At 41.1% G+C, this 16,061-nt stretch overlaps 1 protein-coding gene across 2 annotated transcripts; it reads left to right on the top strand.

Moving 5' to 3' along the window:
• Window positions 1-14: 14 nt before the first annotated feature.
• pex1 (peroxisomal biogenesis factor 1) lies at window positions 15-11,722 on the top strand. Of its 2 annotated transcripts, none has more exons than XM_082521247.1 (24): window positions 15-237; window positions 1,439-1,585; window positions 1,728-1,811; window positions 1,964-2,078; window positions 2,227-2,912; window positions 3,030-3,149; window positions 3,300-3,420; window positions 3,595-3,701; window positions 3,856-3,941; window positions 4,036-4,168; window positions 4,380-4,476; window positions 4,568-4,738; window positions 4,836-4,990; window positions 6,520-6,706; window positions 6,835-7,001; window positions 7,843-7,977; window positions 8,078-8,142; window positions 8,318-8,460; window positions 9,405-9,508; window positions 9,670-9,846; window positions 10,260-10,493; window positions 10,608-10,802; window positions 10,963-11,093; window positions 11,461-11,721. In XM_082521247.1, exons 1-24 carry the CDS (start codon window positions 130-132, stop codon window positions 11,534-11,536), a joined length of 3,744 nt encoding a protein of 1,247 aa, XP_082377373.1. In that variant the 5' UTR covers window positions 15-129; the 3' UTR covers window positions 11,537-11,721. The 2 variants fall into 2 exon arrangements, with proteins under 2 accessions (XP_082377373.1, XP_082377372.1); XM_082521246.1 differs by lacking the exon at window positions 15-237 and adding an exon at window positions 584-611 and having other exon boundaries at window positions 1,428-1,585; window positions 11,461-11,722.
• The last annotated feature ends 4,339 nt before the right edge of the window (window positions 11,723-16,061 follow it).

Below are 16,061 nucleotides of genomic sequence, written 5' to 3'. Positions count from 1 at the left end.
CGAATATCGGCTACTCTGGTCTGGCACACACAGAGCACATCGATCCACTATGAGTTTGTCATACACTTGATGTTAGCGGTGCAGCTTCCTTGACGCGTTGAACGCGAAATAGAAAACTTTGTGAAAATCATGTTTAGCAATCAGGGCATTCAACCCGTAACTGTCACTTTTAGCAACGCAAAAAACTGCTTTTTACACCTTCCCTTGAAGCTAATATCACAGCTTTCCCTGAACGAGGTAAGATAGCCTAGCTAACCACCTAGCACTATCGTTTAGGTAAAATTAGTAGAAGCTTTGTTGACTTAAACAATTTTTAGCTAAAATGTTGGCCCGTTCTGTATGTTGTTCTATTCTTGTATTTTTTTTTAACAAAATTAATGCTGCTGTAAATTAATTTCCGAGACCCTTTGACAGTTATTCACATTACAAAATAAAATGTGACTTCTGCAGTTTAGACCTCGCGTCAGGCTGCTCTCTAGATCAAATGAATTGGAAAGATCAGTTTTTCATGACTCCATTCACTCCACTTCGGCCCGGCTGGAAACGTGCTCTGAATATAGATAGAAGAGGAGCTGAGTCAAACACAATACTACAGCATATGGAGAGAGAGGGTAGTTAGCAATTAGTATTTCAGTATTTGTTTCCTTCTCGGTGGAGCTGTTTTCGTAGCAGTTCCTTTACGGTTTCACTTGGTGGAGACAAAGGACTAGGTTAGAAATAAATCCGGGGTCTAGTGTATCTTTTAAAATGACTTTTCTAGCTTGTATCCTGTTCGCTGTTATGAATGAACAGTGTTTTTCTGATGAAGGCTTTCTGTTTATATTTGCACTTTTTTGGCTAACAGGAATTCCTGGTTCGTGGCTTCCTCTCCTTAAGTTTGACCTTTACTTACAAAGGATTCAGAACTGGGTTAACCCTGTCATTATTAGTCTAAACAGTGTAAAATGGATTGAATGAGGACGATTTGTTTGCTCAAGCATGGTTGCAAGCAAGGATGGTGGTCATGGTGTAGTCTAGGGTAAACAAAAGGTGCTTCAGCAAACATGCAGTCATGTGAAAAACAAAGTACACCCCTTGATTCAGTAAAGCTTGTTGAACCACCTTTAGCTGCACTAAATTGAAGTAACCATTTTATTTATGTTGTTATTAGTGTCTGACTGCGTTGTGGAGAAACTTTGTCCCACTCTACAGTGTTTGCAGGAATTTTTTGATGCACAGCTCTCTTTAGGTTCCGCATTTCAATCAGGCTGAGGTCTGGACTTTGACTGGGCTATTGCAACACACTGATTCCTTTCCTTTACAGCCACTCTGTTGGAGATTTGCTGCTCTAGTTTGGGGTCTTTGCCAAGTTGCATGATCCCATGCAACTTGGCAATGACTGTAGAATACTTTTGTATACAGTGACATTCACAGTCAACCCATTTAAGGTCTTTTTCAGAACCAGCCTCTGGAGTTGTCCTGTGGTCATGGGCCTCCAGTGTTCCTCACCTGGACTCAAAACAGAGCCAGCTCCAGCCTGGGCAGCCACAAAGTGGAGCTGTGTCGGCAGCTAGGAGAGAAGCAGGGCCTGACAGATGGAGAGCAGGTAGAGCCCCTCCGTGAGGAATCTGTTCTTCGCTGTATTTTCAGAAGAAGCTAATTTTCTCCATCTTGTGACAGTGTACAGTGATTGTCAGTTTCTGTCTGGACTTACTAGTTGTTTAGTTTACTGGTTTGTTTTTCCTCAGGGCTTCTTAAGGCCATGTCATCAGGTCTCATCATTGGATCGGGTGTTTGTGGAGCCTGTATCAGCTGATGACTGGGAAATCCTGGTGGGTAATTTAGTGACATACAATATGTGAAACTTGTCTTCATACAAGTTTGCACTATTTTACACATTCTAATAATTACAAGGTGACTTCTCCTTTTTAAAGCACACTTAACAACTATTAATATATCACTTTTGTGTGACTGATATCGCCAGGAGCTCCACAGTTCTGCGCTGGAGCTGCAACTACTGGATCAGATCAGAGTAGTTTTCCAAGATGCCGTGTTTCCTGTGTGGGTGGACAACCACACGGTAATCTTTATCCGAATAGGTCAGTTTTGATACAATTATTCTATGTTGTTTATCAAATAACATGTGACACAAAAATATTGCAGTTATAATGGTTTGCCTGCTCAACTTGAGTTTTAAATGTTTGACTTCTATGACTACAGTTTAATTTTAAAAAAAATTCTGCACAGCTTCACTTTCTCCACGTGTGCCCTACGGTCGCCTGGAGCAATTCACAGAACTTGTTGTGTCCCCGAAGATCCGCGCTGAAACTGGCACCCACACACATTCTCATCTAAAAGCCAACCCAAACTCAGAAAGTTTTCACAGACAGCCAAACACGGATTTCTCCTCCCCTTCAGGACCATCATCAGAAACTGCCTCCTCTACTTCTAACAGCCACCAGTGGGGTGGCATAGCCGACCTGAAAAGCCTCTTTCATCATATGATAAAGGGCGCTTATGACCCAGTTAAGGAACAACCGCCTTTACCTGAAATCCCCGCTCTCCTTACGGACTCTCTGTACAGAGTGTGCGGTGCACCTCCCCACTCTCTCAGCACCATAAGCCACGTTGCAACTAATGCTATTCACATCTTTCCTTGGAGCCACAGTTTCAATGCTAGGCTGAGTGAAGGTCACTCCTCAATTACATATGGCCTTCTCTCCAAAGTCCCATCCCCCAAAGAAACGAGGGACAGAACCAAGCAGGCAATGGAGAAAAAGAAGAAGGCAAGAGTTACTAAGGAGACTGCTACGCCTGAAGGAGAGGAGGTGAAGGAAGAGGAGGCCATGGTGGTTAGGGCAGTGTGCCATTGTACCAAGCTGCTTGGATGCAAGGAAAGAAGCAAGGGAGAGATTCACAGTGGAAGAGTATGGGTGAGTATGGTGTCTGAATAGAAGAATATCTATAGTTTATAAACAGTATTTTAACAATACTGCAGTGCCCTACTTCTTTCTGTTTCTGTTAAAATTTTTGTATCTTTCATTTTTTAGATTCCAGAGCCTCTGGCCAGCAGGCTTAATATCCCTGCCCATTCAACAGTAAGAATTAAGCCAGTGAAATCAGCTATCAAAGTAGCTTCTACTATTTGCCTACAACCCCTAAATCCACTGGTGAGTGCTGGAGTGTACATCTGTGTTACAGTGTCGGATGTAAATGAAGTACAAGGACATATAATTTGTTCAGAATTGCAGAAAATTTGTTCAGCTTCTTTCCTTTCTGTCCATCTGATTTTTAATTTTTTTTGACATTTTTCTCTTCAGCCTGAGGAGGATGATGAGGAGATCCAGACAGCATTCCTTGGTTGGCTGCACACACAGAGTCACGAACCTTTAGCCTGTCTGACAGCACGGTCTGGCACCATCCTCCTACATGGAACTGATGGTGATTCATTCCTGCACTTCCGTTACAAGCCAAAGAAGTGTATTTATAAATCATGCACAGACAGATTTGCATATGGCTATGTAAATTTAAAAAAGGGGGTAATAATAAATATCTTAAATTAGCTTCTTATTTTTTTTTAAATAATGGCCCTTCACTTTTTATTCTTTTCCATAGCAAAGTTAGAGTTTGCTTTAACTGTGCTGAAACCAGAACCACAGACTGAAGCTTCAGATCAGCTGTTTCTGCTAGCACCCACAGTTATCGAGAAGAAAGACATACAGGTATCGCCATGCAAGTGGAGAATTATATATCTGTGTCTTTAAACATTTAAATGAAAACAGATTGCTTCATGCAGTTTTTATTAAAAAATTCAACACGTTTTTAAGAAAAAAAAGTCTTTGAAGTTGTTCAGTTATCTCTTTCTCTCATCTTCAGGTAGACAGAGAGCCAGTAACCACCCCAGCTGTGAAGCCTGAAGTTGAAACACCCCACTCAGAACTTCCCTCTCTTAGTATTCTTGGGTACGTCTTTTGCTAATTCAGTACTTATGCGTGATTTAAGCAGGAGATTGTTTTTCTCCATCAGTCTCCGTCATGTTTGGGTTTTTTTCCCCAGGGGGATGGATGAGCTTTGTAGAACTGGGTTTGAGTTTATCTCCCATAGCCTTCTGGGTAGTCCCCTCTCGAGAGAGCTGGGTACCACTGGTCGGGGACTTCAAGGTGGAGCTCTTCTCATCACTGGTGCCAAGGTATCTCTTTACTTAACATTTAAGTTAACTACTATTGCTAACACAACGGCTGTCAATATAATTCATTAACATAAGATAAATTGCTACTTCATAGCATTGATGTTTGTTTGTTGTTGTTTTTTTTTGCAGCTTAAGCTCACTGGAGAACACATATTAACCAGTATTGTTTTCTTAAGTCTACAACATGTTGTGCTGTAACTTCTCTCTTCAGGGGAGTGGGAAGAGCACTCTATCCCAAGCCTTTTGCAGGAAAGCTAGAGAAGAGCTGGATGCACACATTGAGGTGGTAGACTGCAAAAAGCTACAAGGTCAAGAAAGACTTCATGAATATTTGCTGTCTGAATGGAAAAGAAGGATAAAATTTTACTTAATTAAAAAGATGTTTTGTTTTCCTTTTAGGCAAAAGAGTAGAAACTGTGAGACAGAATCTGATGGACATTTTTGAACAGGCAGAATGGAGGCAGCCCTCTGTTGTTCTACTTGATGACCTGGATCGTTTGACGTGGTCACCAGCCTCACCTGAACATGAACACGGCCCGGAGGCACTCCTTCAGCAGCACATTGCTCAAAGTAAAATATTTTCTTACCTGTGGGAATGCCTTTTGACAGACAGGATCGATAATCATTTCCTACTTTGATGAGTAATGTTATCTCACTGTGGCTGCAGGCCTGCAGGATGTGGTGGATGAGGTGATGCTTCACTCTAGCCTGGTGTGTCTGATCATTACCAGCCAGAGTGAACACTCCCTCCATCCCTCTCTGACTGAGGTACACGGTTCCCACTTCATCCAGGGATTTGTAAACATCCAGCCACCTGATCAGGTCGGCACTCATCCACATCCATATGTACAGGGTGGGTCATTTATATGGATACACCGTAATAACATGGGAATGGTTGGTGATATTAAAGTCCTGTTTGTGGCACATTAGTATATGTCAGGGGGGCAAACTGTTGGATTGTCAATGCAACCCTCTTCTCCCACTCTTCACACACTGATAGCAACACCGCAGGAGAAATGCCAGCACAGGCATCCAGTATCCGTAGTTTCAGGTGCTGCACATCTCGTATCTTCACACCATAGACAATTGCCTTCAGATGACCCCACAGATAAAAGTCTAAGGGGGTCAGATTGGGAGACCTTGGAGGCCATTCAACTGGCCCACGATGACCAATCCACTTTCCAGGAAACTGTTCATCTAGGAATGCTCGGACCTGGCACTAATAATGTGGTGGCGCACCATCTTGCTGGAAAAACTCAGGGAACGTGCCAGCTTCAGTGCATAAAGAGGGAAACACATCATCATGTAGCAATTTCAAATATCCAGTGGCCTTGAGGTTTCCATTGATGAAGAATGGACCCACTATGGTTGTACCCTATATACCACACCAAACCATCACTTTGTCGTTCCAACAGTCTTGGAGGGATCCATCCAATGTGGGTTAGTGTCAGAACAATAGCGGTGGTTTTGTTTGTTAACTTCACCATTCAAATAAAAGTTTGCCTCATCACTGAACAAAATCTTCTGCGTGAACTGAGGGTCCTGTTGCAATTTTTGTTTTGCCCATTCTGCAAATTCTGTGCGCTGATCTGGGTCATCCTCGTTGACACGCTGCAGCAGCTGGAGTTTGTAAGGGTGCCATTTGTGAGTAGCTAATATCCGCCGAAGGGATGTTTGACTAATGCCACTCTCCAGTGACATGCGGCGAGTGCTACGCTGTGGGCTCTTGCTGAATGAAGCTAGGACAGCCACTGATGTTTCTTCAACAGTAACAGTTTTCTTGCATCCACATTTTGGCAAATCCAACACTGAACCAGTTTCACGAAACTTGGCAAGCAGTTTGCTGACTGTAGCATGGGCGATGGGTGGACTCGTAGGGTGTCTTGCATTGAAATCTGCTGCAATGACCCGGTTACTGCGTTCACCAGATATCAACACAATTTCGATCCGCTCCACACGTGTTAACCTCTTCGACATGTCAATGGCTGTGAACAAAGAGAAACTTGTAAATAACTCATGAAAGAAAGTTACGTTAAAACCAAGCACACCATTGTTTTTCTTGTGACATTACCAATAAGTGTGATGTGTCACATGGCCCTCTTCCTATTGAAAAAACAAAAGTTGTATCCAAGATGGCCGACTTCTAAATGGCCACCATGGTCACCACCCATCTTGAGGAGTTTGCCCCCTCGCATATACTAATGTGCCACAAACAGGACTTTAATATCACCAACCATTCCCATTATATTACGGTGTATCCATATAAATGGCCCACCCTGTACACACACAAGCACAAGTACACACAAAGTAGAAAAGAAAAAAAAAAACACCGATCATTTTATTGTTTGCAGGCCCAGAGGGTTGAGATTCTGCGCCATCTGATCCTGAGGAAGTCCTGCCTGTCTGTTGAGACTTTACAGAGTCTTGATATCGGGGCTGTTGCTAAGGAGACAGAGGGATACACACCTCAAGATCTAGTACTGCTGTTAGAGCGGGCTGTTCATGCTAACACTATGCTAAGAGCACACAGTGAACAAGGTATCAAAGACTGATGAAATTCCCAATAGATCAATTTCAGGTCTTCAGATTCTTCCTGCATCATGTGACCACTGATGCTAATGTAGAGTTATTGTCCAGATGTATTCATTGTGCCCTGTATTTTGCAGGAGTGTGTCTGTCCTGGAGGGACTTTGCGCAGGCTCTCAAAGGCTTCACCCCCCCCTCTTTGTGGGGTGTAGACCTCCACACCCCCAGTGGATTTGGGTTGGACAGGGTAGGAGGGCTAAAAGAAGTGCGACAGCAGCTTATGGACACCATACTGCTTCCTGCTAAGGTCAGATGGCTGTTGCTTTTTTCAAAATGTGTTTTAGCTGCAGTGTGGTATAATGAGCTACTATCTAGGTATTTTAAACACCATAATTACTATTGATTGTTGTACAGATGAGCTTTGGAAAGCATCGGCATGAGTGGTGATGAGGGGCTCAGTACAGACAAAATGAAAATAAAATATTTGAATCAGCTGATTTAGAAACAAACAAAAACTACAAGCAAAGTAATAATAAGACTCCCAAATTATGTAATTGCCTAGACCACTAATATATTAAAACCTCTTTTATTCGAGCCGATAAAGCGTCTTTTCTTTCTGGAGAGGTGGAAAACCCGTTTATTCAGCTTGCATGAGTCTTATAGTAGTAGAGAAAATCCAGTGAAAGGTCTTATAACTAATGAAAATGCTCATTTAATTTACCTTAGGATTCTTCAGATCCCTTGCTTACAGCCCAGTCTTTGAGTTGCAGTATAGTTGCATCATCTAAAGGTCCCCCAGTTGACCCTTTTTTGACAATTATTTTGATATATTTACCTCAAATATGACTGTTTTGACGCTTCCAGTTTCAGTACATAATGAGGGTGTTTTCGGAGCGGTGGGTAACTTTGATCTATTTTTATCATGTAATCTTTGATCCTGTGAGCCCTCCGACTGCTCTGTGCCGTGTTGTCATCAACTCATCACGGTGGTTTTAGGGAAAAGACATGGCTGTTAATGTTTGAGCTTCTTCCTTTTTAACACTACTTCTTAAAAATGAAGGGAGGTCTCCCTTATATCAGCAGACAAGGCTAGAATTCAGCATAATTTATTGCACAGTCACTGACTGTGGGTCCTTGGTGTGTTGCAGTATCCGGTCCTTTTCGCCAATCTTCCTATCCGCCATCGCTCAGGAGCTCTGCTGTATGGCGCTCCTGGTACAGGAAAAACGCTGCTGGCCAGAGCTATCTCCAAAGACAGTGGTATGAACTTTATCAGCATCAAGGTAGGCTCTGCTTCAGCTTCGTCATTAAAATAAGACTGCCCTTCTGTATGAGAGCAAAGTTTCTACAGCAACAAGAGATTTTTTTAAACTCTCCCTCCAGGGACCTGAACTTCTAAGTAAGTACATTGGAGCCAGTGAGAAGGGAGTCCGTGATGTCTTCCAGAGGTTAGTGAACTTTTAAACTCCTCCCGGCATCGCTGTTGCTGTGTTATTACCTTTTGTTGCAAGTTATAATTATTAACATAAAACATTTGAAGTAATGGTAAAGTATTGGCGTTTCACATAAATGAAATGTTTTCTTTTTATTTCCTTCAATCACTTCTTCTTCTGCCTCTTTCAGGGCACAAGCCGCCAAGCCCTGCATCCTGTTCTTTGACGAGTTTGACGCTCTGGCTCCCAGAAGGGGCCACGACAGCACAGGTGTAACCGACCGCGTGGTCAACCAGCTCCTCACCCAGCTGGATGGAGTGGAGGGACTGCAGGGTAACGTCATACATCTTTAAACTATACACACAGTCATCATCACGAGTGCTTTGTAGTAATCTGCTTTAACTCCTGACTGACTCTGTTGGGATGAGATCAGAAGTGTTTGAAGCCATTTAAAGTTAAGTGGGGGTTAAGTCTCATGAAGTCCATTCAGTTTTTTTCCCTCCTGGCTCAAATGGACCTTTGGGTAATGACAGAGCATCTAAGCATGACTTTGATAATTTAATGTTAACAATTTTGGGATTGATGGGGAAAAACAATATACGTATAATGGATGTTGTTTTTTTTAATTAAATGTGCTTATGGCCACTGTTTAGTCAATACATTAATAAAATAAGGGTGAATCTACACTTGGCAGGGTAACCTTGTACCATACCCTTGCACAATTGTCCTGCCTCTCCTGGCTGGCTTCCACTCACACTGCACTTAACTGTGTAGACCCGAGTGCTCTTCACTCTTGCACTCACATGGTTTCGAAAAACACTTTTCCAAAGTACAGTGATGATTTTATGCATTTTGGGGTTTGAACTATGCTGTTTTCAGAGCAGTAAACGTTCCTCTTGAATGCCTTATAGATTGCTCAATTAGTTACTTCAGATGAGCTTCTCATCGGAAAAAAACACTGAAGTTCTATGCTTGGGCTCAGCTACTGCCTCTTCAAGTGAAGGTTCACTAAATCATGACCAAGCATGTTATGCTCGGTTACAATATATCAAACGTGCTTCATTGTGATACTTATGACTAATATGAATATGCTCTAAACCTTGGGCCAGTACATTTGAACAATATAGTTGGCTATGAAAGGTTATAGAGATGTGGTTAAACCTTTTTGTGGACGAATTAGTAGCATTTTAATCTGTCTTGAAACATACTTGGAGGGATCTTTAATTCAATTCAATTTAAAATAAATAAATTTGAATTCTTCGTGTTTGTCTTCATAGATGTGTACGTGCTTGCAGCCACCAGCCGACCAGATTTGATTGACCCGGCCCTGCTGAGACCTGGACGGCTGGACAAATCCCTTTACTGCCCTCCCCCTGACCTGGTTTGTTGGTTTAAAAGAATATTAATAATTATTAATTAACATCACTTCACTTCTAAACTCATTATATATGTATCAGTCCTTAAAAGACAAAAAGTAATGTTGAGTCATGTTACATGAAAGATTCTTGGGTTTTAAATCGAGCTATTGTGTCACATTTCCAGGAGGCTCGTGTGGAGATCCTGAAAGCTCTGACTGCAGGCGTCCCCCTGGCTCCCGATGTTGACCTGGAGCAGCTGGCAGCAGCGACAGAGCAGTTTACCGGGGCAGATCTGAAAGCCTTACTCTACAATGCACAGCTGGAGGCTGTCCACAACAGCATAGGCACCAGCGCACCACATGTAAGTGTATTGTACTTAAAGTATTGTCTGATGACTGTGTTATTATGTATTACCTTAGGTTAATAAAACAGGAAGTCAGGGAACTGTTGTCCATTCCATTATTTATAGTTCATTTTGTTGCAGCCAAGCATTTTTTTTAGCCCCTCAGGCAAATTAAATAATGTATTTTGTATGTGTCTCAGCATGTGAATTGCTCCAGTTCTGAATCCATTATCAGTTTTCAGCTTAATTTAAATTATCTCCAACCTTAGTGACAAGAAATGTAATGGAATAACTTACCTGAGGCACAGTAGGCTTAAACTAATTTCAAACTGAGCTGTAGTATCACAGTTAAGACCCATGTTGGACACTACAAATCCTCGTGAATCCATATATATGAACGTCTAAACCCTCTCTTCCTATGTGGCAATCAGGAGCTGAACTCTGGCTCAGAAAGCGACATGAGCCTTTCCTCCATGATCTTCCCGAACAACCAGGGCAGTGGGTCAGACGACTCGGCGGGAGAGGGAGAGTCAGGCATGGGGCTGGACCAGTCTATGGTGGTCGTGGAGCCCAGTGAGCTTCATGCAGAAAACAAACACCACTACGGCAATGTCTGGAGACTGTACTTTGAGAGTTCTGAGTCCGAGTTGGAGAATTCAAAACCAGTGAGCACTACTACCACATAGTACAAGTGTAGTACTAAGTATAGGATTAAAAAAATGTTATCACTCATAATTTTTGTGTGTTTTTTTCTTCCTCCGATCCTCCTGCTTTAACAGAACTCCCAGTGCATCTCTGGACCCAGTTCCATAAACACTGACTTTACTGGAGGATCAGTTCGTGACCACGCTAGCTCAGTCAATCCTGCGTACATGCCCTCACTCCAGAGGGGATATGAAGAGCTTGGCCAAGAGCAACTGGAGCGACTACAACAAGAGATTAATAACATCAAGAACAACTACAGGAAAGCCAATGTGAGTGACTCCAATGAATATATTTGAGCGTCTGAATGTGCTGTTATTCTGATTAGGACTTTTCATTGTAGTTGGCTTCACTAGTCTTTTCCATCCTGTAGAGCCAGATCTTCCTATATGAGCTACTATGTATAAAATTACTTTGTGATTGTTTGTGTAGGAAGAGTGTGCTTATGTGCATCCAGCTGCCAAACAACCAGGCCTGCTGCTGCGCCAAGCACATGTGAACGCCGCCTTGGCCGTGACCAAACCCTCCCTCAGCCAAGCCGACTGGAAGAGATACACAAAACTGTAAGTGAGCAGTACAAATGAAATAATAGGATTTTATAACAGTTATTTGTTTAATATTGACTTTAGTATGCTCAATTTATCAAGGACATCATAAGATACTTAGTGTCATCAACAGCAGGAAATTAAAAACATGAAAAACTGATTCCTGACAGGTTGCGTCAATGGAGGACTAAAAAAACCAAACAAACAATGTGAAAAAAACAAATCTTAGTTGCAGTACTGTGTAATTTGGGAAATAACTTGAACAACTAAATGAGAGTAGAGAAACTGCACACGTAGTAGTTGCTGTTTTACTACTCAAAAACGTAACTTTGCATTCTGATTTGATTCAGTGTTTTAATATAAATCTTTTTAAAACTTTCTTTAGGTATGAAGGCTTTGGCGTCTCTGGAGACAGAAAATCTGTCAAATTTAAACCTGGACAACGTGTGACTTTAGCGTGATCAAACATTAACAGTTTAACCATTTCAGCCTAATTTTGACATTGTAAATGATTACATTGTGTGTATATAAAGTTCTTTACTCAGTTGGTTGTGAATTAGACTGGAAAGGCCTTGAATGTAATTAATGCACAGACGCACATTATAATGAAGTATAAATTATGAACATGTTTTAATTAAAAATGATCATTTTCTCCGACTTGTTTTCTGTAAGCATCTTGGATCATTTTAGCTTGAATGGGTTTCTTTAAACACAGTTGATTTTCTAACAAAACACTGAATATTATTGTGGGAAGTATTTAAAAGCTAAAGCAGGGTTGAAACTTTTGTCGTGACAGACACTTTGACTTCACAACACAAAAAGCACGAGTAATTAATAACATTAATGATGACTCAGTTCCATTAAACTACCTAATAAGCCATGACAGTGAACCAGCAAGAACAAATGTAGGAGCATTTCTCTGCTTTCTCTCCATTAGTGTGTCAACACGTCCGCTGCTCTTAGAAGTTTATAAAACTAACGAGAACGGTCAAGGTGCAAGTTACTGTGAAGTAGATGGTTCACACTCCACACAAAGGAAAACACCTGTATGTGAATTGAGACAAAATGTGTTTTGAAACAATGAAACACTTTCAAATATGTCACAGAACGGTTTACCTACCACTTTATTAGGTACAATTGTTCAATTGCTTTTTAATGCAAAGTTTCTAATCAGTCACATGGCAGACTGATGTGCAGTATCTGCATGTTTGAAACGACCTGCTGAAATTCAAAACGTGTGCAAAGGGAGAAACGAGGTGACTTAATTTAAAAATGTGGGAGTGTCCTTCCAAGAGGGACAAAAGGACCCTCTAATGATCCTCTACCTAATCCCACGAGCTAAGGTGTGAAAACTGGTGTAGGTCACAATCAGCCAAGGTTTTGGGTGAACCCATTGTGAAACCTTTATGACTACATTGTACCCCTCTTTTGACAGCTACCCTGTGGTCATATAGCTTAGGTAATGTTTTTTTTTAACATTGTCATGTTCAAGAAACTCAAATGGCCTCCACAGTCACCAGATCTCAGTCCAATAAAGCATGTGGGAGATGCCTTGGACATTCATCTGACAAATTTGCAACAAATATTGGAAGCTATCATCTCAATATGGAGCAAAATCTCAGAGGAATTTTCCAGCACCTTGTTGAATCTGTGGTAGCATGCAGGTCTGAATGCACTAACATTTCATTCTAAAAAAACCCGATATTTTGAAGTTTTATATAATGGTATAGAAATGTGTGAAGAAGTTATGGTTCATTTTTCTTGTTGATTTTTCTCTGTACATTTTTCGCCTTTATTTTTGAGTCCAATGAAGAAAGAAAACTGTGGGCTACAAACAGTGTTGGTCAAGTTACTTGAAAAAAGTAATCAGTAACTAATTACTGATTACTTCCCCAAAAAGTAATACCATTACTTTACTGATTACTTATTTTCAAAAGTAATTAATTACTTAGTTACTTAGTTACTTTTTAAAAACACGATTTACAACCTGAATAGGTGATAAAGCGATAGATCTTTCAGCCCAATTCTACTTTTTCTGCATAATCCATCATACAAAATGTAATCAAATGGAAAAGTCTCTTTTTAAAACTTGTTTTATTAGTTTTAATCTTTTAACTCTATGCATCAAGAAAAAATGTAATTATATGCAACATTCTCTGACTGGAAGAAATTTGTTTAATATTTAAACCTATTTTCTGCACATTCCAGCACATAAAATATATTTTTTTGTGTTTACACTCAGTCTTTCAAATAGATCAGGGGTGTCAAACTCAAATACACAGTGGGCCAAAACTCAAAACTGGAACAAAGTCGCGGGCTAACGTTAATATTTATTGAAATATATTTAATCCTCCAGATATAAGAATGAATCTTTTCTTATGGACTCAAACTGAATATGGAACAAGCAAAGCTTAATACTAAACAACATATATATATATTAGCTGTATAATACCAGTAGGCCAGCTCTAATAGTAATTTGGTTTGGCTTCGCGGGCCAAATGTAATTAGGCTGCGGGCCAAATTTGGCCCACGGGCCAGAGTTTGACGCCTATGAAATAGATGCAAGTAAAACACAGCAGAAAATAAATAAAGTCAAAGACTCAGCGGTCCTGTTGCTCTATTTTCACCTGTATTGCAGGAGTAGGGCAGGCAGAGGTTTACCCTGGTGCAGGTGTGCCGCAGTGGTCAGTGGAAGAATCCGCGAGTTTCTCTGTGAGTTTCCCATTACGTCATAGCTACTCGGTGCTTGCTTGGAAGTTTAGGGGGTTTTTTTCACTGTAAAAAGAAGTTTTCTTCCCACGCACAATGGACACTAATGTTTTTGTCACTTTTTATGGAATCAAACTCAAAGTAAGGTCAGTACTTCCACGCTTTAAACGCTGCACGCTCATACTCTCTCCCACAATCGATATGTGATCCATTGTTGATCTGCACACAGCTGTTGCCACGAACGTCGCACTCGCTTACGTCACTGTCATGAGACATTCTCGCAAAAAATCACGGTTTTAGTAACGCAGTAACGCAGCGTTCCTACGGGAAAGTAACGGTAATCTAATTACCGTTTTTGCAATAGTAATCCCTTACTTTACTCGTTACTTGGCTACGAATCAAATGAGAGAGTAGGTCCCAGCTGCTGGGTCACACAGATGCCACAGATTAGTGATTTATGTTAATGGCTAGAAATATAAAACCGCACTGAGAAAGATTGAAGTCAAGACAAATTAGAAAAAGAAAAATCTGAAAATGGAGTCTATGGCTGTAACCTTTCTGCACTATAATCAGCACACAGGGATATCACCAAAATCTATCAGTCTAGCAGCAGCAGTCTGTTTGAAGATCTTTTTTTTTTCAAAATCAGAAGCTTTTCAAGGTTTTAAAACACCATGAAAACATCTACCAATACTAGGAAAATGCACTCTTGTGTTCTAGCAGTTGTAATAAAAAGCTTTAGAAACAGTAGGATCAAACAACAACCCTTCCAAAGTGTCCATGGCCTCTGTTTGGCTCCAATCGTCCTTTTCTTACTGGTTTTAACCGATCAGTGCCTAAAATATCTGCAGGTCCTGTATCTCGGTAACTTTTGACCAAAGGTTCCCACAACACCTCAAACGGAGTCTTTCCTGATTCTTCACCCTGTTCATCAGCCGTTGCAATAAACAGCCTTCGCAATATTTTCCTACTGAAGCGATATTCCTGCTCTCAGCCTACACACACACAGGCACTGGCAGGTTCTGCACTGGTAAATATAGACACTCAGCGCTGATTTTGGCTTCCTTTAGTCTTGTGTCAGTCCCACACAATGCAGCATGAAAAAATGGCCCTGTGGGAGTCTCTCCGCTTCATAATCAATCTGTCTCACCTGTAATGAGGCAAAGTCATAAATTCATGAAGAAAGCACTTTTAAAATTACACAAAGGAGGAGGCGGCACAAATAGGACTTTGACTAGAAGGATTTCATTTCCGTCTCATGGGACTTAAGGAAAAATTACTGTTGCCTTATTGATCACGGGGCAGGAAATTCTCTGTCTGCCAGTTGTGCAGAAGCAGCACGGCAGAGTCGGCTTAGGAGCCACACCTATTGTGTCTCAAAAAAAACAAACAAACGTGCAATGAAGGTTGAACATATCTTACACCTGGTTGAGGGATAAGACATTTGTTTTATCTGAAGCAGCTTTGGCAGGTTAGAGGGCTGGCGGTGGGGAAATCCAGAAGATTTATTGGTGCATCAGACAAACGCTCCCTGTGGTTGTGAGTTCATCGTCATCCATCTTTCATTCTCCCACGGCTCTTCTTCATCAAAGCGCCACGCAGCTGAACATATGGTGACTTTTGGTGAATTTGGGTGGAAATTATAGGAGCTAAATTTCCAATCCCAAAAACAGGCACCCGGGGCAATGTTTACCTCATTAACTGTCATATCATCAGCCCCTCCTCCACCACCACCTCCTCATCACTGGTGCTCCAGCTCTTCAAAGTCAATGCAACTGATTCAAGGGCTCTGGTATACAACAAAGCACTCGTTCATTTTACAACATCAAGAGGCGTCAGCCTTCACTAAAATTAGATGCTGATCAATGCAAAGGAGAACAGGCCTTGCTTGTGACAGATTTAGATGAAACAGAAAAGAGATGATATATGAGAAATAGAAAAAATAATAAGGGATGCTGTGATGGGAATTGACTAAAATGCATATAATGGAATAAGTGAGAGGCGGAGATGAGAGATGAGTGTGGGACCGTTTTAGCTCTGTTAGGTTTTGTTTCTTCTTGACAGGTACATTTCCTGGCAGGGATATGACTGCAAGGTACAAGAAAAAGTAGGGCATTTTCTTTTCTTTTTTTATGAATACAGACACCATTGTTCTGTAGTTATTAAAGTGTCAGTAATTTGAAGACAAGTTCAGTTTGAAACTGAGGGAAAACTAATTTAGCATCCCAAATATTTGTGAATTTTCTAAGGCGGTTTGGTTTTTGATGTCAGGAATTA

The sequence above is a fragment of the Aulonocara stuartgranti genome (assembly GCF_965226115.1).
Source record: "Aulonocara stuartgranti genome assembly, chromosome: 22".
NCBI classification, from domain to species: domain Eukaryota; kingdom Metazoa; phylum Chordata; class Actinopteri; order Cichliformes; family Cichlidae; genus Aulonocara; species Aulonocara stuartgranti.
Note: the sequence above shows the minus strand (reverse complement) of the source record. Positions and strands in the feature narration are given on the sequence as shown.

Bases quoted from the DNA above. Each gene is read 5' to 3' on its own strand.
- pex1 (XM_082521247.1), top strand. From the start codon at position 130: ATGTTTAGCAATCAGGGCATTCAACCCGTAACTGTCACTTTTAGCAAC. The intron at 2,079-2,226 runs GTCAGTTTTGAT...AATTCTGCACAG, and splicing joins GGTAATCTTTATCCGAATAG to CTTCACTTTCTCCACGTGTG. The intron at 3,150-3,299 runs GTGAGTGCTGGA...TTTTCTCTTCAG, and splicing joins TACAACCCCTAAATCCACTG to CCTGAGGAGGATGATGAGGA.